Source organism: Mytilus californianus, unplaced genomic scaffold (assembly GCF_021869535.1).
Source record: "Mytilus californianus isolate M0D057914Y unplaced genomic scaffold, xbMytCali1.0.p SCAF_5, whole genome shotgun sequence".
Taxonomy (NCBI): Eukaryota; Metazoa; Mollusca; class Bivalvia; order Mytilida; family Mytilidae; genus Mytilus; species Mytilus californianus.
This window is the reverse complement of record NW_026262701.1, coordinates 99008266-99034318: the sequence shown is the minus strand read 5'-3', so window position 1 is coordinate 99034318 and position 26053 is coordinate 99008266. Positions and strand designations below refer to the sequence as shown.

Sequence of the window (26053 nt, the reverse complement as noted above, 5' to 3'; positions counted from 1 at the left end):
AGACGAGCGCTACTTATCGATTGAGATATGTAAATGTCATATGATGGGATATAAAAAAAGAAAGAAGATTTTTCTTATTGTCTTTGGGGAGGTTTTGCATTATTTCTGCTCTGTTGAGTACATAAACATCTTGGACAGTAGATGTGCACAGTTCGTACCTATTGGAAAACCAACTGTTTGTCTAAATCTAAAAGTTTAGCATTTTGATGCAAATATTTTCGATATATTTGTTTTTGAAACGGTTGTGGTTCTTCACAAAGTAATATGTTCATGTCCTTAAACAAGGAATATGTATCGATGATTAACATTTATGTCAAATGGAACTGTTTAATGAAAATATCTTTCAGTAAAGCATGGGAGTATATAGTAGTGTAGAGCGTAGAAATATATAAAGTCTTGAAATTGCTGTAAAATTGTAATGATTGTGATTGAAGGCTTTGAAGTAGATATTTAGAAATTTTCAGAATTCTCGTCTGAATTTTATGAGTTGTCATCCTTTTTTATCTATAGAACTTACATAAGTTTAAAAGGATTGGAGAATTTACATTTTTTTTTTCTAACTATTTCGTCCTTTGGATATCATAACAGCTGTATGTATTAGCTGTTATGTTATCATTATTGAACAGAGTTATTTTTACGCATTGGGAAACCCATTACCTGTTGATTCGACAGAAAACAGTAGCAAATTACAAAAGAGTGCAGTGCCTGAATACACAACATAACAAATAGTAAACTACTCTATTTTCGTTTATTTCATAACTTTAATGGCTATTAATATAAGATATACTGATGGAAATGTACCTTCCATAACAAAGTAATATTTCATGTATGACTTTTTGAACCTACTGCTAACATCAAATTTTGATTTTAAGTTTCCTTTCCACTATGCATAGACCTATCGAAATGGAATTAAAGTTCATAATGATTTAGACATAATCGAAGGCATATGTCGAAGACAGAGAAAAATAAAAGAATGGTGCATTTTTTAACTACCTTGAAGTATTTCTGCCTGCGAAATGTACGTTAAGTTGATTTAGACAAAACCAAAGGAAAATAAACAGACAGTGGAAAATAAAAAGAGTTTAATTTTATTTTTATAGTATCTGGTAGCATTTTTGGCTAGCTAAATATGCATTGGTTTGATTTAGACAAAGCCGAATGATATTGATGATTGAAAAGAATAAACTCGTCATAGTTACCAGGCTTAGAAGCGGGTTTCGTCCACAATAGACTCATCAGTGACTCTCGAATCAAAAAGTTAAAAAAAGTTAGCCATACAGTACGAAGTTGAAGAGTATTGAGAACAAAAAACTGCGAAAGGTTTTGCCAAATACTATTTCTAGGGTAGAAGATCCTTAGTATTTCGAAAAGAGTATGGTCTATTTTGAAGTACATTTTTGTATTTATGCACTTTAGATGTATTTTCCTTTTTTCGAACTCGTGACCAATAAATTCACAATTTAAATCTCTGTGTTTGTTTAACTTACCCATAATTTCGTAGATGACACGAAACCTTTTACCATGATCACTGGTTTTATTTGACATGCAATGCCTGATCTGTACATTAGACGAGAGGGAAATATAGATCTGTCCTTCATCAGAACTAAAGTAATTCTTCCTTGTCACACTGATGTAAGGTGGGTCCACCTCATGGATTTGCAAATGATCACAGCTGAAAAATAATTGGTTATTCTAGGTAAAGAGATTAGTTTTTAACATGCTACTAATGATTCAAATACTATTTTAGTTGTATATATGTTACCTTAAAACCCACAAGTAAGACCATTGGCTATATGAAAATAAACTATGAAAAAGGCATAAAATACGTAATTCTAAAATAAATTTTAATGAATGGTATCGCACGAGATCCGGTGGTGGATTTCAACAATTTCAATGAATAAACGCTACAGTTAAGTCTGCCTCATATATTGACTTACGTCTAGAAAATGACAATGAGGGACGTTTAAGAACAAAAATTTACGACAAAAGAGATGATTTCAGCTTCTCAATTTTGAATTTTCCATTTCTATATAGCAGCATTCCAGCAGCGCCTGCATATGGAGTATATGTCTCCCAGTTGAGACGATATTCCAGGGCTTGCGTTTCCTACGATGATTTCCTTGATAGAGGGTTGCTGCTCACAAAGAAGCTATTAAACCAAGAGTTTCAAGTGGGGAATTTGAAATCATCCCTTCGAAAATTTTACGGACGCCAAAACAAATTGGTTGACAGTTATGGAATACCTGTTTCCAACCGTCGTAACCACAATCCCGTCTACCCCATCCCCGAATGTGACCTACCAAATTAGACTTATCACCTGGTTTGTACTTACATGAGCATTACCACGGGTGCCACATATGGAACAGGATCTGCTTACCCTTCCGGAGCATCTGAGATCACCGCCGGTTTTTGGTGGGGTTCATTATGCTCAGTCTTTAGTTTTCCATGTCGTGTTTTGTATACTGTTGTTTGTCATTTGGTCTTTTTTCTATTTTGCCATGGCGTTGTCAGTTCATTTTCGACTTCTGAATTTGAATGTTCCTTAGGTATCTTTCACCTCTCTTTTATGGAGGTTATATAGGCATAATATATCATTCTTTTTCATTGATCTGTAGAAAACGAGTTCTTTCCTTGGCCTCGAGCATCACTGAAGAGACATTAGTTGTCGAAATGTGCATCTAGTGCATTAAAATTGGTACCTGTTATGTTATTATAACGTCATTGGACATGTTCACCTTTCTTTCTGATAAGTAACAAAAGGGAAATCAGAAGAAAGTAAGAAAACGTGACGTCATAATTGAGCTTCGACCGATCAAAAACTAAGATCAAGCGTCAAAAAAAAATAATTAATTGTTCGGGGAAAGTATTAATCGGTGAATAATTAAACAAAGTTGTTCACAACTTTTCTAGACTCTGAGTGACTTAGATCTGGGCATATTTTGTCTATTCAGTATAATTGATAACCTAAAAATGACCTCTTAATTTCAATAACACGTGCCGTGCGCAATGTAATAAGAATCGTAAGTTTATTTAACAAATATTTATTTAGCATATCTGTCCTTCATGTATTTAAACCAAAGTCTTATCTACGTACAGTTTCAATGATGATTATCAGAAAGTGATGTAACCGTCAAGCAATTGCAAGGGTTTAGTCACGATTTGAACTTGTTATAACTTATATGCGGAATGGTACGTAATGGCATCGTTGATGGGTTGTACAGGAAATTATATTAATTTGTTTGCAATATATAGTTGTAATGGAAGAAGAATAATTTAGACAATACAGTACTTCTCATTATTGCTAAAATTAACTGAATGTCAAAACACTGATTAAGAAAGGTATTGTTACAAGTTGTTCAATGAAATGAAATACAAAAGGTTAAAAGACGGCGATAGCTATAGAATGACAACTACCATTATAACATTGAATTGCTAATCTTGTTTTTGCAAATATCGGTAAGCAATTTCTGAATAATTAAAGATTTCTATCTTTATTTTTTAACATTTATAAAAAATGAATTTAGGTTTTTTTTTCTCTGTGTACCAACTTTTGTTGTTATGAAAGAATTTCTATAGTTCCCGAAACGAAAAATTTCAACTTTTGAATGGTTATTAAATATTGTTTGTTGTCTTTTATGTATTCAGAAAATAAAAATTCAGTTTCTTTAAGATGCTTACACAAAATTTAACCAAATTCATGCAGGACCTAATTATCCTATCGACTTTCATTTGAAAATGAATTCCAACCTCTCATTGCAATATCATACCATACAAACCATGAAGTGCACTTGTTTTTTTGTTTTTTGTTGTTGCAATTTTGCAGAAATGAGTGTGACGGATATTATGAGGTAATATGAATGAATAATATTCATAGTGAGAAGGAACCGCTTACAGCAAGTCTCTCATTTTTAATGTTTATGCAAGTATAATAGTAAATACATTCAGGACGACCGCAGTTACCAGTAACCTTAATCAGGCAGGCTCGAGTTCTGAAAAGTTTTGGAAACACTGAACGTTTTGTCCCCGAGGGCACCACCAACCCACTTGCCAGCACTCCTCTGTTCTTTTTCTGTAAATTTACTGTTAATAAAATTTTTATAATTTTGACCATTATAAGCGGACATAAGACAAGAAATTATGTCTAGAACTAGCTGTTCTTATGGACACTGAATAACTATTACGGCTCAAATCTGATTTCTTATGGTACAAAGGTTCATAATCAAATATTTTTAGGTTTGCAAACTAATAATTCACACAATATACCTCATAGCGTTTCATCTTAGTAGTTGGTTTTTTTTTCTCATCATGAAACTTAATTGATATTTTCAATAATTTAATTATGTAACAGAGATTTATTTTTGTATATTGTATCCGATTCAACAAGGAGACAGATAAATATAAGCACTTGTTGTCTTGGTGCAACTTTTAGAATTTTTGGTTAACGTGTACATAACATATTGAACGGTTGAATGTTGGTGTTTTAACGCCACTTTAAGCACTATTGGCTATAGTGGCAAACAGTTTTTATTACGCTACGTTCGGGGTTCGAACTCACAACCTCAGTGTTGACAGGCTATCAAGGCATCTATTTTTACTGTCTGTAATAATGGGAATCCGAACAAGAATTACTAAAGCTTGAGTTTTCTGTGTTGTTTGCTGTTTACATTTGGACATTGCTCTCTAATTGCTTGCTGATTTTTGTCTTTCAGAGGAAGTTTTATACCAGAGATTTGACTTTAACATCAGTACTCCTCTAGATAACACACTAGAAATATGAAGCTGTGATCATTGATACCAGCTTGAGTTTGCAAGGACAATCACGTAACCTCATTATAAACAACAGCAAAAAGAGGACTACTCGTTTGACAAGTTCGAATGTTCCATCTATATCGTAATTTGTCATGTACACGGACCCCATACATTCCTAATCTTGCAAAATTTGGAAATAAAACCTGTTAGTTTATACAATTATATCTATAGCTAGAATGGTAGAATTCAACAATTGAAAACAAACACTATCATGACAGTGTGCTAATGAAGATCATGGTATGCTGTTCACACTTCTCTGTATCGTTATAGTAACATACCCTGCTATACAAACTTGTCTCTGTTTGGAATGTTTAAAGATGCATCGAGGAAATGTTACATTTTCCAAAGTTATTTTTATATAACATGTACTGCATGATTTGATGACAACGCTACAGGAATGTCCGTCTTCTGCTGTGTAGTTATCCGGGAATGAGGCAGAGGTAATATAACCATAGTCTCCTTTCTCCATATGAGACTTTATACTCTGACGGTTTTCAACACAATCAGCTTCTCCTGTAACAAAGTTTAGGATAATTAACAGTAAGACGGTATCGAAAATAAACACCTAGGCGTCACGTTGTTGCCTCCGACATGAGACGACACCAATGCCTTTTAAGATCTAATTAAGTAACTGGATATCCGATGTACACGATGCCACTCCAAATACAATAACAACAATTATAATAATAATGGTAATAATTTCTTTGAATACTTACATGAAGCTTTGTTGTGCCGTAACAGAATAATATATAGCAACAGTGGATATCTTTATAAACATGCATGCAATTGTGTGATACACAGGGAGGTCTAGAATGGGATTACAGAATAGGGATTAATGGCAAAAAAAGAATTAGGGGCCAACAAATAAAATTTGTTTAGGAATAATGAGGTGCTAAAACATATAAAATAGAAAATAATGGACAAAACAAATCATAAATAGAAAATGGCTTAAAAACAGAAATAGTAAGCCTTTCTGCCTCATACCAGCAGTAAAACATTGCATTTTTTGTATTATTCAAACATGATCTATTATTGTAATTCTATAGATTATTGTGAATTATGTTTGCATTTTCGTGTAACGACAATTAGATATATAGGAAGTAACGAGGTACTTACGCCTGCGATACCGATACATCCTGGGACATTGTTGGACAGATTAACCATCAACATTTATGATGAATTCAGATGGTAATGAAGTTATTAGTAATAAGCAATTATATGCAGATATTGAAATACTATAAACATTTCTAAGATGAAATTAGTGTCAAAACATTAATTGTAACAAAACATTAATTGTAACCGCATAAAATCTGCACTTACTGAATTATTAAGTAATTGTCATTCCAAACTAGTGTCTGTTACACTGGTGATACAAGTCTTGTAGTTCATAAAACAAAACAGTATATTTCTATTTAAAACAATAAAACATCAACGATTAGAAGATTGGTCACTTGTGTATCCTTTTATCAACTATATCAGCAAGAAATGACCGAATAGGAAAGTTTGAAATAATATTACCTCCCCTTTCAAGGACCGAGGATACGAATTCCTATAACCGATAGAAAAAAGCTATTGTATCTGACCTTAAAAAGAAGGAGACAAGCAAATCATTTTTAATTTGACAAGAATTTTGCATTTGTTGCAACACGTTCTCAGCTCTGTTCGCATCCTTACATATCAATCAGACATTTTTTTTTCTAGCCAGTAAATTGCATCCAGCAAAATCTAAGAGCTTGCCGAGAAAGCATTGGAAAGCTGACTTGTTACTGCCTTGTATAATCAGAGATGGGGGAAAATATCGATAAGGGGATAAACAGGCCAGCGATTATTTATGATACAAAACCTTGTAAATTTCAATTTATGAGTACAGATTTGAATCAAATATAAAACAATAGTTCCCAAGGTATCATCAACAATACTATCGGTGCTAAGTTAAACAGTATTCGTTTATATCCATCGAAACAACAGCAACAAGAACGACAACAAAATTGATAATTACAATAAGCAAAAGTAATCAGCACAAATCATTGTTCTATAGCAATGCTGTATTGCATGCTAGACTTATTCGTTTTGAAATTTACTGTTTAATGATATTTGTTTACTGCACTTAAGTCTGATGGTTTTGTTCACGGTTAAAAATTCAGTTTATAATGACTTTCATAGACACTGTGTCCTTCAAAGCTCAATAAATAAGCAATTTAGTGTGTTGTTTGGTTGTTTCAGTAAGTCAAGCTCACTGAGGTGTAGTTTACAACTATTTGTTCAGTAAAACCATGAAAACGCCTTTCTTTTCTGCACTGGTATAAAAACGACCGTGCATAGCAACGAAAATAACGGCTAATGACATTCTCAGATTTAATAACATAAAAAGTATTTAAAATCACAGATAAAACATTTCACAAATTGTTGTCTTCGGAATAATCGATAGAAGTTTAGCTAGAACGTATGTAAAGTTTGGCATTAAAATGCAGCTTGATACTAAATGTAGAGTTTGACACATTTCTTCATCATAAATACTCTAATTTATATCTTTTTATATAATTAGATTTCACATTAGCAAACGAAAACAGGAATTCAAAAGAAATAAATTTAACACTTTTGGCTTTTACAGACATTTTTAGATAATGTTCATGCAACATCATTTAAAATAGTTATTACGGATCCCGTCGCCAATTTATGATATGAAACTTTTCTGAAAATTGTCAGGCGATCAATCTAAATAATCCAAATAATTTAAAGAAGAGTATAAAGTACAAACGCGTGTCAGTTGGAAATATTTGTCAGCATAGCTAATAAATAACCGATAAAAATCTGTATTGTTATATAATTCCCTGGGTTTAGGTATATGTTTTAACTAGTATTAAAATATACGATTACTATAATATTGAAATTTGCTGTTTCAAAATTTTGTAAATTATCAAATATTTAAGGAAAGAATATTTTCCTCTTGCATTCTTTTGGTCCTCTTTGATTTTATCAGCTCATACGTGTGTATTTGGATTTTCAAATACAATGTATTTTGGTTTCGAGCATCACTGCAGAGACATTTATTGTCGAAATACGCATCTGGTATTGTAATATTAGTTCCGTTTTAATGTTATTTCAAATGCATAAGTCTGGATACTACCAGACAGAATTGGTATTAATGCAGCAGGAATGAACTTACTTTACTTTACTTCAGTCAATTTAATGTCTGTTAACAGGAAAAATAATTTGAAAAAAAATAAGCTGGCTTGTGTATTTTGTTACTTGTCTAATGTTGGTTGTAATTAATGATTTCGTACATATTAAGAAGGATGTTTTCAACAAAACTTTACAAAAAAAAAAATTAATAATGATTTACATTCTAACTACATGAATCTCGAATTTTGTGTAATTATACTTCTATTTTTTCATTACTTTCCTAACCCTTTGGACAACTATTTTACTTCTCATCATCGAATTTTTATTTGCAATGAATAACACGCATGGTACCACTTGTGAGTAACACTAATGATGTCACTAATGAGTAACACGAATGGTGCCACTAGTGTGTAACACGGATGGTACTACTAATGAGTAACACAAATGGTGCCACTTAAGAGTAACACGCATGGTACCATTTGTGAATAACACGATTGATGCCACTTATGAGTAACACGAATGATGCACTAGTGTGTAACACAAATGGTACCACTTGTGAGTAACACGAATGGTGCCACTTATGAGTAACACGAATGGTACCACTAATAAGTAACACGAATGGTGCCACTAATGAGTAACACGAATGGTGCCACTGAGTAACACAAAAAGTACCACTTGTGAGTAACACGAATGGTACCACTTGTGAGTAACACGAATGATGCCACTAATGAGTAACACGAATGGTGCCACTAGTGAGTAAAACGAATGGTGCCACTTGTGAGTAACATGCATGGTACTACTAATGAGTAACACAAATGGTGCCACTTGTGAGTAACACGCATGGTATCACTTGTGAATAACACGAATGATGTCACTAATGAGAAACACGAATTGTGCCACTAGTGAGTAAAACGAATGGTGCTACTAGTGAGTAACACGAATAGTACAACTTGTGAGTAACACGAATGGTGCCACTAATGAGTAACACGAATGGTGCCACTTGTGAGTAACACAAATGGTGCCACTAATGAGTAACACGAATGGTGCCACTTGTGAGTAATACGGATGGTACCACTAGTGAGTAACACGAATGGTGCCACTAGTGAGTTACACGAATGGTACCACTAGTGAGTAACACGAATGGTGCCACTGAGTAACACAAATAGTACCACTTGTGAGTAACACGCATGGTACCACTTGTGAGTAACACAAATGGTGCCACTAATGAGTAACACGAATGGTGCCACTTGTGAGTAATACGGATGGTACCACTAGTGAGTAACACGAATGGTGCCACTAGTGAGTAACACGAATGGTGCCTCTAGTAACACGAATAGTACCACTAATGAGTAACATGAATGGTGCCACTAATGAGTAACACGAATAGTACCACTAGTAAGTAACACAAATGGTGCCACTAGTGAGTAACACAAATAATACCACTTGTGAGAAACAAGAATGGTTCAACTTGTGAGTAACAGGAATGGTGCCACTAATGAGTTACACGAATAGTACCACTAGTAAGTAACACGAATGGTGCCACTAGTGAGTAACACAAATAGTACCACTTGTGAGAAACACGAATGGTGCAACTTGTGAGTAACACGAATGATGCCACTAGTGGAGGATCAAAATCTACACTAAAGAACCTTCAATATAATCATATCATAAAAGTACTCAAAACTAATGTTCGCATTTACTAAAAGCAAGTTAAAAGGTACTTAACCTGATAATATGAAATGATACTGTTCTACACTACACAAAACAGGAAGACACGATTTCGTGCAATACCAAGTATTTGGTTAAATATTTTCATGCCAAAACAATAACAGAAACATTTTAGTCTTAGACTTGCTTCAAACTATAAGTTGACGAATCGTGTTCAACTATGAAAAAAATACCAGACACAATAATTGCGACAACAGCATTATTATATATATTGTCTAATCTTTATCAAAGACTAATAATTTAAGCCAAAAATAAAAATTTAAATTTAGTTACAAAGATCAGAAATAACTAAGGAGACACGGATCTATGACAAATACGATGACTTCTACGTGCTTCTTCACAAGGTAAACATTTGTGTCGGCCTCGGGTAAGGAACTTATTTGCATTTACCAGTCATATAGTTATTTCAGATTTTTAATTAATTTTCATATTTGCAGTTATCAAGTGAACTGTCCTCAATGAAGGACGCTTTACTATTATATTTGTCGTAATTTTAGTCTAGCAAAAGACATAAGTATGAAGCAGAAATTTTTATCTTGCAATATCCGGAATTCAAGTTCTCAGGAAATGGCAAGATGTATTCTCTGGAAGTGTAACTTTACATTTAGCGAGACGCTTTATTTTGTTTTTGTTTTTTAATATTTTGTATAGATTATTTCAGGTGAAAACAAGTACGAATCGGCTTTCAGGGTGAATTTTTAGTACCTATTAGAATGTTGACTGTGTCTTGAAATAGCCGACGACCAAACTTAAACAATTATTTCTTCGATCAAATCGTGTTGCATTTTGTTAATGATTGTTACAGTCTATTCATAATTGAATCGGTGTGCTTTTTACCAAGATGAAATTTTTAAAATTCTTTGGACAAGAAACTTTTATTTATGTATACATGGCTTAGAGGAAACACTGTTAAATTGGAGGACAAAGACGATATCTTAAATGAGATCGATAGGTAATTATCACACTGAAGAATATTTTAAAATAGTGTTGCAAAATTTTAGATAAATTGTAATCAAACCCATCTTTAAAAATTTTCAGATTAACACATTTTATTTGTCATTTGAAAAATGAAGCTGTTGATAGAGTTTTTCATATTTAAGGTCAGGATAAGAACCTTTAATTTACCAATGGTTTATTAATTTGGTCAGATAAGAGTCAATGACCAATCCGCTATTTTGTGGTGCCTAGTCACTTGATAACTTATTAACGGATTTTATAGGAGTAACACGATGGGTGTCGCATATGGAACAACATCTGCTTACCCTTCCGGTGCACCAGAGATACACTTTGTTTTTCTGTTAGGGTTCGTGTTGCTCAGTCTTTAGTTTTCTATATTGTGTTTTGTATACTGTTGTTTGTCTTCTGGTCGTTTTAAATGTTTGTCATGGCGTTGTCAGTTTGTTTTCGACTAATGGGTTTGAATGTCTCTTTGGTATCTTTCGGCTCTCTTTTGAATACGTGTGGTTTTTAACAAAGTAGACTTTTCCTTCCGTAGAACAAAAATCTGGTATTTGCATTTAGTATTTACCACTCTAATCAAAGAACACTGGTATGTATGAAAGGGAGAAGCTGTTTGTTAAGTTTTCTTACTTCATGTCAACCATTGCACATTAGCTGACATTAGTTGTTGCTTCTATCGTGCATTATTCTAAACTTTCTTATAGTTTTATTCTTTATATATTTTAATATATGATCTATCAAATAAATAAACATGTCCTCTTATCCATGATTATGAACATTCAAATTACAGATCATCAAATAAGCCTTGCCATCATAGACATTTGTGTGTCGGCGTCAACATGTGACCCCTGACAATATGCGTCTGTGTCCTCACTTGTATTTTGATATAAAATGATTCTATTTTACCTCTATCATAACCAGTCTCCAGACTCTTAGTTGTTGTCAGGATAACTACAACAATCTGAATAATGGATAGTCCTGCAAATAGATAATTATCAATTAAAGTAATCTGAACCCTGTTGGAATTATGTCGTCATTAATTGAAGCTTGAAACAATCTATCATTAATTGAAACTTACACCTAGATGCTGGTTACTGTACTCAAACTAACTATTGTGAAAGGAAATGACCGGTAAAGTAACGATAGAAGACAACTAAAAAAATTAAAAAAACAATGATTCAAAAAACATTACAAAGAAAACCGAAGATTGAGCAGCACAAATCCAAAGAAAACAAGATGTGTATTGAGAACCATGTTCTAATGACACAAGTTCTGCTTATGACAAGTAAAATTCTGGCGATAGTCATATCATTAGTTTTGTAATTTTTATTGATTGATTGATTGATTGGTGATTGTTTTATGGCGCATCAGCACTAACTTTTATAATGAAAGTAAAATTCCAACTCAAAATGGTACAGTTAGCCTTACCGTGACTGTTTATGGAAGTTCTTTTTTAGGTCATCCTGTGTCACGTTTTATAATCCAACGGTTTGTTTTTGATGAAGGATAGTTAAGAAATAATGCTTCTGATGACTGCATTCTGTCGGAGTTATTGCGATTCAAACTATTTTAACTCTCATGTTTGCCGAAACTCAGTGTGAGATTGTTTAAACTTCTTTTCCAATTAACATGGCAAGCAATTCTAATCTTCTGAATATTGTTTGGCATGGATTTTTCTATATCAAACTACACCCCAAAAGACAGAAAGATTGACAATTCAAATACGTATAATTTATATACATTGTCAATATGAAAACCCAAAATATAATTCATTGATTTCTAAAAACTATATAAATTCATAAGTGATCTAAAAAAGACCATAATTTTATTTCAAGAAGTATAAGTATTCATAATAAATATGCATCTAGTGAAAGGAGCAGCAAACGGTTCTCGTCAAATTAACATGACATCTGTTTATCTGTTATTGCTTCAAATAATTTATTATTTGTTAAATCCGATAAGATGCAATAAAATTGATATATGATATACATGTTAACAGCTTATCACTAAATTACCCTCACAGTTAATTTAAACGCTTCAGAATGGAAACAGTACGGAATAACATGGATGATCTACAATGTTCCTTAAGATATTATACCAAAGGATCTTGTAAAATCATTACATAGATAATTAGATTTCTTAATCATTAAACATCAAACCAATTACATGTCATTGAATGCCATCTACAGATGATAAAACTGACAATAGGATCATAGAAATGCAGTATTTATCATACAACAAATATTACAAAGATAACCCTGGACAGTTAACCGGAAGTACCATAATATATACACATAAACAGAGTTGCGAGTAATTAATATTGTATTGGTTGTTATGATATCAATAAATGTAAAATGATATATCAAAGGACGTGCAAGAAAAAAAACTACATACGTTGCTTTCTGAAAAAAAACCTACAAAAATGTCTCTCAAGTCCTTTCATTTCTTTTTTTTATCTCAACTGCTATAAAAATTAAGTCCTTACAATATAAAATCCAAAGTTAGCTTGCAGTGACTATCTGTCGCACCGATCTACCAAAGCTGGAGCAAAAAGAAACCACAGATACTGCCATGTAGGTCTGACCATAGGTTTATACATCTATGGTCTGACATGTGCATGGAAATTGACGGTGATGGCCAATTGAGGTAAAGAATTGACTTCAGCTTTGTTATTTTTAATTATCTTTTCGTCATTTTGGTCATACGGCTCCTTTCGTATTCAGTTATTTATACATCCGGGGCTTTCACATTTTTGGGACTCAGTGTCCTTGATGAAGGTCAATCCAGAAAGGTGATTTCCGATGCACCAAATTTATCAAAGTAATTTTGTAGCAACTTGTTATCAATGCCGCCATATGAGATGTTCTCAAAAGACATGTGTTACTATGAAGAATTTCTCAAATAATATTGACCATCAATTAAAGGACAGCCAAAAGATCACCGTATAAGAATCGGGGACAAAGTATCGTTTTGTGATTTAATAAAGTCCATCATGAATTTTAAGGTAAAGGAGTGATTTGGCCAAGTAGAAAAAGTTTAGAAAATAAAATGTTTGCATGAAACAGTTCAACTGAATTATTAAATACCCCATTACCATAACATTGTGCATATTTTGAGTTATAGCGGGTAGACTTTCACTCTATAATTTTGATATCAATTGTCCCAAAAGTAGTCCACTACACTGTAAACATCTTATTGCGAAATCACAAGTTGCATATTTTTTGTTTTGCTTTTATTGTCTAAATAAATGCACTACAAAATAACTATGCTATTGTGCAACATAATAAGTCATCTTAACTTTTCTATCCGTAGAACAATTCATACCTGGCCTAGAAAATATGTTATATCATAAAAAAAGATGATGAATTATTCGCCAGACATGCTGTTTCAGTAAGGATTTGAGACAAATTACCGTCACCCGAGCTAGTTATAACAAATATTTGATAAACAGCTCAGTGCATGAAGAAGAGGTCACATAACCTGCATTAAAATGTATTAGTAGTATCATCTGAAACAGAGTTGGTATTATTTACTCCTTGGATATACTAGTATTCTTCTTATACTATTTTTCTTATCAATATCTAACCTTATTTTGTTATATTCGTTCTGAAAAGTTTTCCTGTAAAAAGTTGGGCTGCTGTGTGGCTAATGTATGTAATAATACTTAACATTTTTTAATTATGATAAAAATAACGAAAGTGGAGGTGATTACTATAATTCTTCAAATAATTATCAACAGATGACACTTAAGTAGTTCTTAGTGACAATTCGTCAAGTGTTGCTCGTCAAGATCCCCTTTCAAGAGATGCGTTTTTTAAACGGCGACAAGATCAAATTAACGTCTTCATCAACCTCCGTATCAAACTTAAGTCCTAATCAACATCAGAATCACACTAAAGTCTACATTAACCTCAAGATCCAAATAAAGTCTTCATCAACATTAAGATCAAACTAAAGTCTTCATTAACCTCAGGCTCAAACCAAAGTCTTCATCAACCTCAGAATCAAACTAAAGTCTTCATTAACCTTAACCCGAACAATTTAGTAGTAATATTTTGTTGCTTTACGAATATTGCCAATATCTTTTTAGTTTACCACTAAAATCCAACAGTTTTTTCCATCGACTTATGCATTACTGTATGACTGAGCTACACAGCTTGGTGACTTTAAACCAATAATGTATCCAGTTAAATATTTTAGATAAAGTAGAGATACCATCATAAATACCTTCTTCACAGTAATGTACTTCATATCTACAGCAAAACAATTCAGCAACAATTTGTTGCTGACCTGTCAGTGGTTTCGGGTTTTTTTAAGAACGCAACTTGTTTTATCTTTATACCGGTATTAACCTTCATGCAATTATTCTTCGTATTTCCTTTTTTCCATTTAGAAGTGTAGTAGGCTGTCAGTATTGGATGGAAATAATAAATCGGTGTCTAAACTTTCATTTATTATTTTACTTCAAAACTTTTAACAAACATTGATAATCAATATAACATTGCTATTTTTCACTTTTCTAAAAGTTTGTCTTTTCTTTTGAAGATGTTGCACTTTTGCTAATGTTTTTGGATTTGCTTTCATTCTGTGTAAATAGATTTAGGTAAATGGCATCAATTGAATTGTTCTTCTTAATTAGGCATCGCACTAAAATGGTAAACATGAAAGTCATCCATTTTTCCAGTACATTAGTTATATACATTTAGCGACGAACAGAACAACGTGCATTCAGTATCGCTTTTATCGGTCTTTCATTTTTTAAACATAAAAGTAATGTATCAAATGTAGATGTAACAATAGCCCATTCTCCTATTAATAATAACAACCTTTGGTTATAAACATTTGAGTAACGATGATGTGTTAATATAAAATAAGGATATGCGGTACGATTGACAATGAGACAACTGTCAAAGAGAGTCCAAATAACGTTAAGTATATTATTGATACAAACATTTTAAGAAGAAAGGAACAGCATTGCTGGCCAGAACACAGAAATCACATAACTCATAATTTACAGAGAAAATGAGAAATGTCATTACAGAAATTATCGCATAAAATTTTAGTTTTATAATTGTTTTATTTGATTAATGATTCAAATAGGACCAGACACAAGTTTTACCAACTTGCCAACAAGATTGGCATGCCTTTCTGTGGTTTTGATTGGCGAGGGTGAAATCGCTCATGCTTTAGTTTTCATTGCTTATATTAATCATAGTTCTGAAACATAGTCGCGAAAAACGTTTCACTTTTGTCTCTTTTTCCTATTAGAATTTAGAAAATTGCGGATTCTTTAATTAAAAAAATAATTTAACTCTGCCACATATGTTAATGTATTGGTCAAAGGTCAGGAGCCTCATTAGTGGTTGTCCTCGTTATATTTTTTTGTTGTCATATTGTGTTGATGTCAGGTCATTGGAAGCTTCTGTAAGAATTATTCTAAAGGTGTCTAAACTCGGGACGAGTTATAGATTTACAGTTGTATATTGTTGAAGACCGTATGGTGCGATCTATAAAACGTATCCGCAAAAATACCGTACTTTAAGGTAAATCAAAAAGGGAGAAGCGCAGAAAAACTGACTTTAGATTTTATCAACCAACGAAACGAATGGAAAACAACTGTCTTATTCCTGACTTGGTACAAGCATTTTCCGAGGAAAATGGTGGGTTAAACCTGGTTTTATAGCTAGCTTAACCTCCCACTTGTATGTTATTTATAGTTCCGTTAGATTGACAAAATTGGGTGAGCAATCCAAACAGATATAATTGGCTTATGTGAAAACAGATGTCTTTTCTGGTTTTATTTTGCTTTAAGATTGCTTTCTCACTGATTTTACGCCACATCTCTTTTTATTCATTGAAAAAGAAAAAAAAACCGTGATGGGATTATTTAAAATCGGCCTGAATATGCATGAAATATTTGCCACTGGACATTTATCTAACAACAACCAATAAATAAAAATTGGCATATAGTTTTATTTCAGGCATGGCCATAAAGTGAATGTTGGGACATGAGAAAAAATGTACATACCCAAACTGAGTTTACGACCAATCTTAAAGTGATTTGTATTGTTGTTTTTCATTGGAGCCAAGCTTACGATTCAATTGAATTTGAAAGTTGATTCGTTTATGTTTTAATCTGATTTTCTTATCTAATGGTTGTAGTTTGTGTTGAATTATTGAACGATTTATCTGTACGATTATTACAAGTGCATTTGGCCACGTGAAAAGTAATAAAATTGTCAATGAGTGAATATTAAAAAAGGGAGATAAAAACGCTTAATGGGAATTGATGATATGGGTGTAAAACTCCTATAACAAATGTCTAATTTAGAAGAAAAAAAACAAAGTATCTCAATTATAAGAAAAAGAACTGGAATCAATAATTGCATAAGCAAAAATCACACTTGTGTCAATTAAAATTCATGTTCTTTAAAAATGTTGCTTTAATTTGACATTAATGTCTCTACAAATGTTCTGTTGTGAAAATAAGTGTTTATACCCACATAATTAATGGTTTTCAGTGAGTTGAAGGTCTTTACAATTGTTTGATATGCATACCTAATTTTTGGCTATACCGTGATAAGCATTGTGCCCTTACCATTTATATAAAAATAAGGAGATGTGGTATGATTGCAATCAGACAAATATCCAATTATGCACAGTTTTTCAAACAAATACACTTGAAAAGGAATAAAACGATAAAATCTTCCTCTTTTTCAAAATAAGCTATATTATTTTTTTTCGCCTGGCACTTCTCATTATAAATTCTAGAACAACAGTAACATTGGCATGGAACAGAAACAGATTCCTCAAATCGCACATGGTAAGTAGTTAGTGTAGTGCGAGTACAATAAATAGGTGTGAAGAAAAGTCGATCAAACATATAGCAAACAGAAGTGTCCACGTAGTGTTCGTTGTAAGTATATAAAGGGTCGGTAACAAGGGTCTGAAATAAAGAAGAAATCCTGTTACGCTTATTTCGAATTTTATTCATATGTTTTTGATCGGATGAGTAGGGGAAACGTAAATTGTTTATCGCTTATATCACTCTACGAGGCGTTAAATCGCCACCAATCAATCAATCAACCAATCATTAACTGGTGTTAATGACCACGAATTTCAGCCAAACTTCAGTATTAAGCTTCATGTGGCATTGTTGACCTTTTCTTTGATCCTTTAAGTGATAATTTTGTTTTACCTGCTAAGAAAATATTTACGTTGATAATTCTCGGGAAAACAGAACTTTTTGCTTAGTCATATTCGAGATGATACCATCTGTCAAACATCAAGATATGTGGTGGAAGTAAATATTTGTGATGTGAAGACGATAACCCGATGAAGATATATATTGTTATCCTTTAAAAAACATGTTAATATTGTATGAACAAATATTATCTGGACAGAAAACAATATATCTCGGGCAATTCATAAATAAACAAGATATTAAGTACCGATGAGTGATTAATAGCAAGTATGCCAAACATTAAAGAATATCGATACCAAGGGTTTGCTTATCATACATTTTTTGTGTTTAAACGAAAAAGTATATGGTATGAGAGATGTTCTCCTACTTAAATCGCTCGGCAAACGCTAATCGGGCTACTCTTACATTGTGAACGTATGGCTGTCGCAAACTTTTAAAGCACTTGGAATCTAATAACGACATTTGCTATTGTTCAACACTTTCAACAGACAGTTTGTCTCGAACGTTTACCCTTTACTTCCTTTCATTCATATACTACGCAGATCTGGTCTGATTTTCAGTATTAAACCCTAAAAGGGGCATTTGTGTAAGCCAGCAAGATAGTTATTCATAAACAAAAAATGTAAAAAGAAACATGCTGTAAAAGTGGAACAAATGAACAATTCACCACGAAAGATATATATTGAAATTTGGAAATTTACATCGCAGTTTGGTAAATTAGAGAAAAAATTGTATTGTATTGTATTGTGTATTATTTATTTTCATCCAATTTATTAGGTTTTCACGTCAATTGAAGACATAATAGTTAATGATGTATAAAACTCAAAAGTATCGACGATACTAGTAACCGTAAAAAGTACTACATTTGTGTACTTAGATATCTCCCTTTGAATTCGGATTTTAGTAGCATCATAATCCATACGAACTTGAGTTTTCTTCAAATCCGTAGGCGTATAAAATATAAGCGACATTTTGGCCTTTAATTAAAGTGATACAAATCTGCAGCAGCGTTGTTTTTCTTGGTATCTATCTGTGATCAGTTTCTACCAATCGATCTCAGCATCTCACATTATTAATCGTGTTTTGATGAGATTATGTTTTAATTATCCTTATTTTGTTCATCAAAATACTTCAATAAATGTGGCTTCAGTTATTAATTATAAATAAGATTATTGATGCTTATGGGCATTAGCTTCCAAACTATTGGGACTAGACCTGAATTTTTCTATCATAATAGTGCATATACTATCCTTTCAAAAGTAAGCGCTTCATCATTTACATCTTTTAGTAAAACTTTTTATTAATCAAAATATACATAAGTTCAAGAAAGGCCGAGTAAAGAAAGTTTTGTTTGTGCTGTCGGTACTCTTCATTGTTTGCGCTCCTACTGTTTCCAGGTCTCGATGTGGCCTTTGATGCGATTACTACAGACACATATAAAATTGAGAATGGAAATGGGGAATGTGTCAAAGAGACAACAACCCGACCAAAGAGCCGAAAACAGCCGAAGGCCACCAATGGGTTTTCAATACAGCGAGAAAATCCCGCACCCGGAGGCGGGCTTCCCGCTTCAGCTGGCCCTAAACAAAAATGTGTACTAGTTCAGTGAAAATGGACGTCACACTAAACTCCGAAACATATAGACGCAAGATTAGAACCATAATTATTAAAAATCGTTATAGGTTCCCTTTTAGATATGATTTTGTCAAACCTTAAAAACCGGAAGATTTTACGAGTGAAAATAGTTCTTGCAAAGTAGCATATCGTCTTTACGTCTGGTATTCTCACGCTTCAATTCCTAAAAGGTTAACGACCAACACACGATCAATAAAGTGGCGCTAAAAACTTGATCAGGATCATATCAACTCAAACATATTAGGTGGGATTGCGTCAGTTGCATCGTTGGGGTAAAATTACTCCCTTTCCTTAACACTAACCGCATAATAGTTTTAAAGTAAGTTAGTGAAAATCATAAGAAATACAATAAATCACAGCTTGAATAGACCTAAGGAAAGTCATATTAATTATCTATGCAATCTTTTAGTAAAGGAGTGTCATATTGCTTAACTGGCAGCTGATGCTTTTATTTGCCTTAGATTTCAGCAAAAATCGAACATTTATTCCGGGTACTGATGTACCAATATCACTCGTCATTTTTTCAAAAGTTTTCCGTCCTCTTATATGCTTATTTTTCCGGAACTTTCAGAGTCGTTAAGATATTTTTTTCTATCGTATTATTGCGCTTGTTTATTGATAGTTCAAGTTTTTTTTCATTACTATACTTTTGAGCAGAATTAAGACAAATGAGATATCAATTATTTACAGAGAAACTTTATTACATCATAAAGTTTTACCAAAATAGTATTGACAATTCCATAAAAATCAGCTAGATTATGGTGTAACAGGAAATGTTTGATTAATGTAAACATCGATCAGGACTCAGATTTCTAAAGGCCAAAATCAAATATGGAACTAATAGTTCTCCAAGTTGACCAATTATCCAATAAGGATCAAACTCCAAATAAAAAATATCTAAAAGCAAAACAAATATGCGATATATTAAGCACTGTAATGTATGACGTAAAAAACTACTTTATAGTAAAGTGCTCGTGTTACACTTGTCGATATCTGTAAGTTTTGGATATAAACTTCAATACTTCAGAAGGAGTTGTTTTCATATCATTTTTTTTTATTAGACGTACATACTTTTAAGTAATAAGCATATCAAGATTTACTTTATGATCTTTTTATATCATTGTTCAACCAATCTACGTTAATTTCGGTATATCGAATTAAGTCGTTTTTGAATATGCATGAAATATATATTTGACGTTTAGAAAACAACAATTAATCAAACAACGTAAAGGACAAAACAAGCTTTATTTTTTCCTTGATTTAAACTTTATAATCAATTGTTACAGACAATTTCTTTTAAAAAAATGTGTTGTTAACTCTAGACAGTAATTATAAACATCCTAGGGGATTGGTCAAATTTTATAACGAAATGGTGTAAAATTAAAAGAATTCTTTATCCTTATTACGTATAATGGCTTATATTGAAATCATTAATGGGTGTTATCACTAACCTGACAGCTTCATTGCAATGGTTAGATTCCAATTCTTCAAAAATGGTTTTAACTATACTATACACTACCACTATATCGAACTATAGATTGAAACACCACCCAGTTCTCGCTACATTCAATACCTGTTCATTTGTTAATTAAGGCTCGTTTTTGAGTGGCAGTGTGTCTTCTTCAGATTAAAGTGAAAACGCTTAAAGCATTCTTACCTCGACAAAGGCTGTCTTTAGGTATATGCTAATTTAATTTGCCATCTGGGGAATTTGAATATTGATGAATTTGATATTCTGTGTTAAATTTATTCACAACTTTTCCAGGTCCGAGGCGATCTAGAGCTAGGCATACTGTATGGACACTTTGTATTGTACTGTATTGTATTGAAGACTGTTTAAACTCATCAAAGATTCCAGGCTTCTACTGTGTATGCCAGACGCACTTTTCGTCTACATAAAACTCATTATTTACGCTCGAATCGATTCAGTGTGAAGGCCAACTTTAATACGAAGTTGAAAAGCGTTAAAACCGAAGTTCTACTTCTACTATACAACAGCTTTTATGTGTCTACAATACACACATTGACAATTATAGGATTAAAGCTGATCTGATAATAATAAGTATAATTCCCCCATTACAAATATATATTGCTCTAGACATAAACCGTTGTTAATGTTTAACAGTATAGACAAATAGTTACTGTATACTAGTATTAAAGACAGGTAGGCAGTTACTTGTTGATTTTTGTATGGTCATCTTTTCTCCTACACTTATGTTCTCATTCAGTCTGCCTGACAGTGAACATCATATTCATTATTATAGTTTTGCTGAAAACAAATATTGAAAATAATCCGTTTCACGTATATTAAGACTGCAATTTCATAAATTTTATTTCCTAAACCTGTCTTCAATTGATAACAGCTGACCATGATAGCATGTATATACCAAATTCAAATGTACAGGAGAACCATCTATTTTTATTCATATTTATTATCCCGCAAATCAAAATAATATCAAACATCTTTGTCCTACAAATTTCAATAAAATTTTATACAAGTAGTAATTTTACACTTACGACTCAAGTTAGGTACATTATACTTGATATGTATGACAAATATTAAAGTGTTTCAAGTTTCATCAGTTAATCACGAACTACGCGTATAAGGAAGAAATATTTCTTTATTGCCAGCACACGTAATAAAGCATTCAATGTTAATGCAATTGTGTTCATATTTCCATTAGAATTTTTAATGTTATCAAACTTTTGAACAGAAACATAATAGCTTTAAGCATCAAATATACCATTAATACGCAATCAATTCCATTCGTGTATATTCCAGTTTTGAAAGAAAGGTGAATTATTGACTAAAACCATATTATAGAACTCCTACCCTAACATCTCTCATGTCTTTTTCCTATATAAAACGTATATTGTTCTGACTAGAAACAAGATTAAAATCTGCTCTTTTTCATTTGACCGCCTCCATTATTGCATAATACTCGCAATTACAATATGTCCTATTATTTATAACCCAAGAAAACTGAAACTGCAATTGTTATTATATTTGAATTATTATAACATATATTGTAAAATAAACTAGCTAGATATAAAAAAAACATCTTACCTGAATGCAACATTGTTTTATCATGTAATAATTAAAATCCTTCCAAGTATGAAAGATCCAACGTATTAGCACAGGTCCTCGTCATATAGACTACTGTGGTACAATATCCTATATGTAAGTATAGGTCCTCGTCATTTAGACTACTGTGTTACAATAATACAATGTTCAACACTATCTTCCTAATAATTCCTGTTTATCTGTATGTGTGAAGTGCCCCGTTCTAACGACTGTTTGCCAAATTGATATAGTTAGTTCTATTAACACCAAGATTAATGACTTAACTGCCATTCAGTGAACATATAATTTTTTCTCATTTCAACACAACTGTTCAGGTCTTCATAACATCTTCATTTTAAGTATGGAATAAAATTGGAATTACAGGTATTTTAACAAGCTTTAGTTCCATAAAATCAATGGTTATTATTTATATCAACAGTAATAATGAATCAGAAGAATGTCTTATACTTATATTTAATAATTTTTACAATGTTTAATTAAAAAACACATCCTTGTTTTTATTTCTGTATGAAAGATTAGACAAAAACAACTAACTATTTCGTTTCTTGATGCAAATCCCTGAATAAGCTTCTTCATGCATGCTAGCAGATAAGATGATGAAACTTCACCTCAAATAATATTTGTGAATTGGACGCATAAAAACCAAAAGGGGCCTAACGAATTTTCTAATGGTAAAGTATGTTTGCATCCTAGTTTTTCATAAAGTCTGTCATCGAAGGACACATACTTTTGTGTGGACTTAACTTTATTGTGTCCTCCTTCGGACATGATTTAGAGGTTTAACTCCAGATTATAAACATACTTTGATGATGGCCTTATGTACAAGTATGCAAGGGGACTAAGTAAGTATAAACATACTGCTTGGAAGTTAATTGCCTACATACTTGAACTACATTGTATTCTAGGGTTATTGCTATCCCCGTGTGTCAAGTAATGCAAGTCAATTTAAAGTTGTCATTGCTAGCAATGTAACTTTAGCAATTTTGTTTAGGTTCAAAGTGAACTTGCAATCTACAAAGATTTATCGACTTTTAAACATCTGCACTCCCAAAGTAAAAGGAAGCTTAAACAGTTTTGCTATACCATGTAAGACCATTTCGTTTATATGTTCACATACCTTTCATGTGTTTGGATTCCTTGAGTGAACCTCGTGAAGGTTATTTCAGAAACAAGTGTCGTGATGCATTCTGATTTTACCACCAATATAGTAATATAACATCAAGCGTCTAGGCTTTTACATTGATGTGAGAACGACAATGAAGAGTAAAAATATAATTGGAATGTTACTGTTTTATACCATCATCTACAGTGTTTTAATACAGTTTCTTCGCTTTCTCGTCACACAATGGTTGTATGACCTGACTTTTTTTCTGTAAGCTAGAACATATATATTGGTATGCTCATTATCTATAGTAACGATTATTTACATCTTGCAAGTGGTTACCGCTATTTAGATTGTAACATTGTGTGTGTTTTCTATTATTGCTGTGGAAATGAAAATGAAAATGTTACAGGGAAACAGCTTGATTTTTTACACTTAAATTAATTTTAGATTTGCCTGTGTTCCGCTTGTGAAAGTTTTATTTGGATAACTGTCAGCCTTTTTAAAAAAACTCCTGCAATTATGTCTAACTTCTTACAATAAAAAATATTCCAAATGAAAAGTGTCTGTTGTTGAATCAGGTGCGGATTCAGGATTTGAAGTTAGGGGGGAGGTGCTCCTTAGACCATATTTCGACAAAAAAATGGCTGTAATTTTACCTACAAATTACATTTTTCTTTTTTTTAGGAAGGGTGGGGGTTGCGCCCTTGTCTGAATCCGCTTCTGCGAAGAGAGACAACGCGACGGAAAATGTTAATTTAATACTGAAAGGTAGCTTTTTTTCATATGGAGTTAAAGACATATGATTTAATCATAGTTGTTGAAATGATATACTTTTCAACGGTGAGTTTTCATCAATCATTCGTTTATCAAATTTACAAGAGTTGTTTGATAATCTGACATTTTACTTTATAACTGGAAAATAATCTTAAATTGTACGGAACTCTACTTGTGCATATTCAATAAATTTTTCTAAAAAAAAGGGCAAAAATATGCATAAATGAATTAATAAATAAATAAATGTTAAAAAAAGTGAGTTAAAAGGTATATTTTATTAACGTTGGACTATATACACTTATATCTGCTTACCCTTCCGGAGCACCTGAGATCGCCCCCATTTTTTGTGGGGTTCGTGTTGCTTAGTCTTTAGTTTTCTATGTTGTGTCATCTGTATATTTGTCTGTTTGTCTTTTTATTTTTGGCCATAGCGTTGTCAGTTTGTTTTCGATCTGTGAGTTTGACTGTCCCTCTGGTATCTTTCGTCCCTCTTTTATCTAAAGTGTACATTAAAAATGCGTAAAAGTGCCACTATGTCAAAAAGAATGATTTTCGTCACTTTAGACGTATCAGAAAAACAATTCAATCTAAACCTAAATTTTATGTGCAATGATTGTTCAAATTTACTTTATAAACCATGCTATGAAGACAACAGAAAAAAATATTTTCAAAAACAACAAATGTCATAACCAAACAAACTATAAACAACAAGAGTCATAACCAAACAAACTATAAACAACAAGAGTCATAACCAAACAAACTATAAACAACAAGAGTCATAACCAAACAAACTATAAACTTTGGTCATGAAATGTTAGATTTAATGCTAAACAAACCATAATCACAAAAGCGGTAAGAGTCGTCTAAGCCGATTATGGAAGATATTTCACTTTCTGGTTTTAAGTTTTAACCTTTCAGTAAGAAGATAGTTACAGTAAATATGAGTAAATATGATGCAAACATTGATGGAAAGGAATTCTGTTTGTATGACATGGTAGTTTTTTTTTTTTTGGTTTGATAATACATAAAAAAGATAATAGGAATTATCAACTATAATTTGGACAGTACACTAGACCACAACAACCATCAACAACTGACTCCTAAAAAACATTTGAATAAAATAACACCTAACAATTCCATTTGCTTGTCTGGGGCTGTTTTTTTTTATCATATTTTTCTAAACAACCATACCCTGTTTTATCCATTATGCAATCTTCATTTACACGACCCGGCGCTATTATTCGAAGATCCCAATAAATGGATTACACTCTTTCGTTCAGGCTACTTTACGTACAATTTTTCCTTATACGTACCTGCTTGCCAGATGTTTGTTCTCGAGCAAAACTAGAGAATTTCAATAAACGTTGTGTATATTTGTTTGGTTTAATTGGGCTTGTTCTGATTCTAGACATCATTTTTATATAACCTTTAGGTTGACTTTTATCTCTGAAGTGAGGTTTAGAGATATGGTCGTCCCTCGAATTTCCCCGACCAGCAGTAAAACACTTGCTAAAGAAAGATGTCAGTTTAGATGTGCGTGATATTTATATACGCAGCCACGTCCGGTATGAATCGGGACGTTACATTCGACGTCCATGTAGGGTGGGTGCAACGTTCTCTGCCAGTATAA

At 32.4% G+C, this 26053-nt stretch overlaps 1 protein-coding gene across 1 annotated transcript in view; it reads right to left on the bottom strand.

Moving 5' to 3' along the window:
- The window catches only part of LOC127700395 (uncharacterized), a 38988-nt gene extending 16308 nt beyond the window's left edge, over positions 1-22680 (bottom strand). Inside the window, exons 1-4 of the mRNA XM_052203842.1 lie at positions 22527-22680; positions 11527-11598; positions 5088-5322; positions 1488-1672 (exon numbers count right to left, since the gene is read on the bottom strand). Coding sequence (XP_052059802.1) covers positions 1488-1672; positions 5088-5322; positions 11527-11598; positions 22527-22539 — 505 coding nt within the window. The 5' untranslated portion in view covers positions 22540-22680. The remainder of the gene's footprint in view (positions 1-1487; positions 1673-5087; positions 5323-11526; positions 11599-22526) is intronic.
- Positions 22681-26053: the final 3373 nt, after the last annotated feature.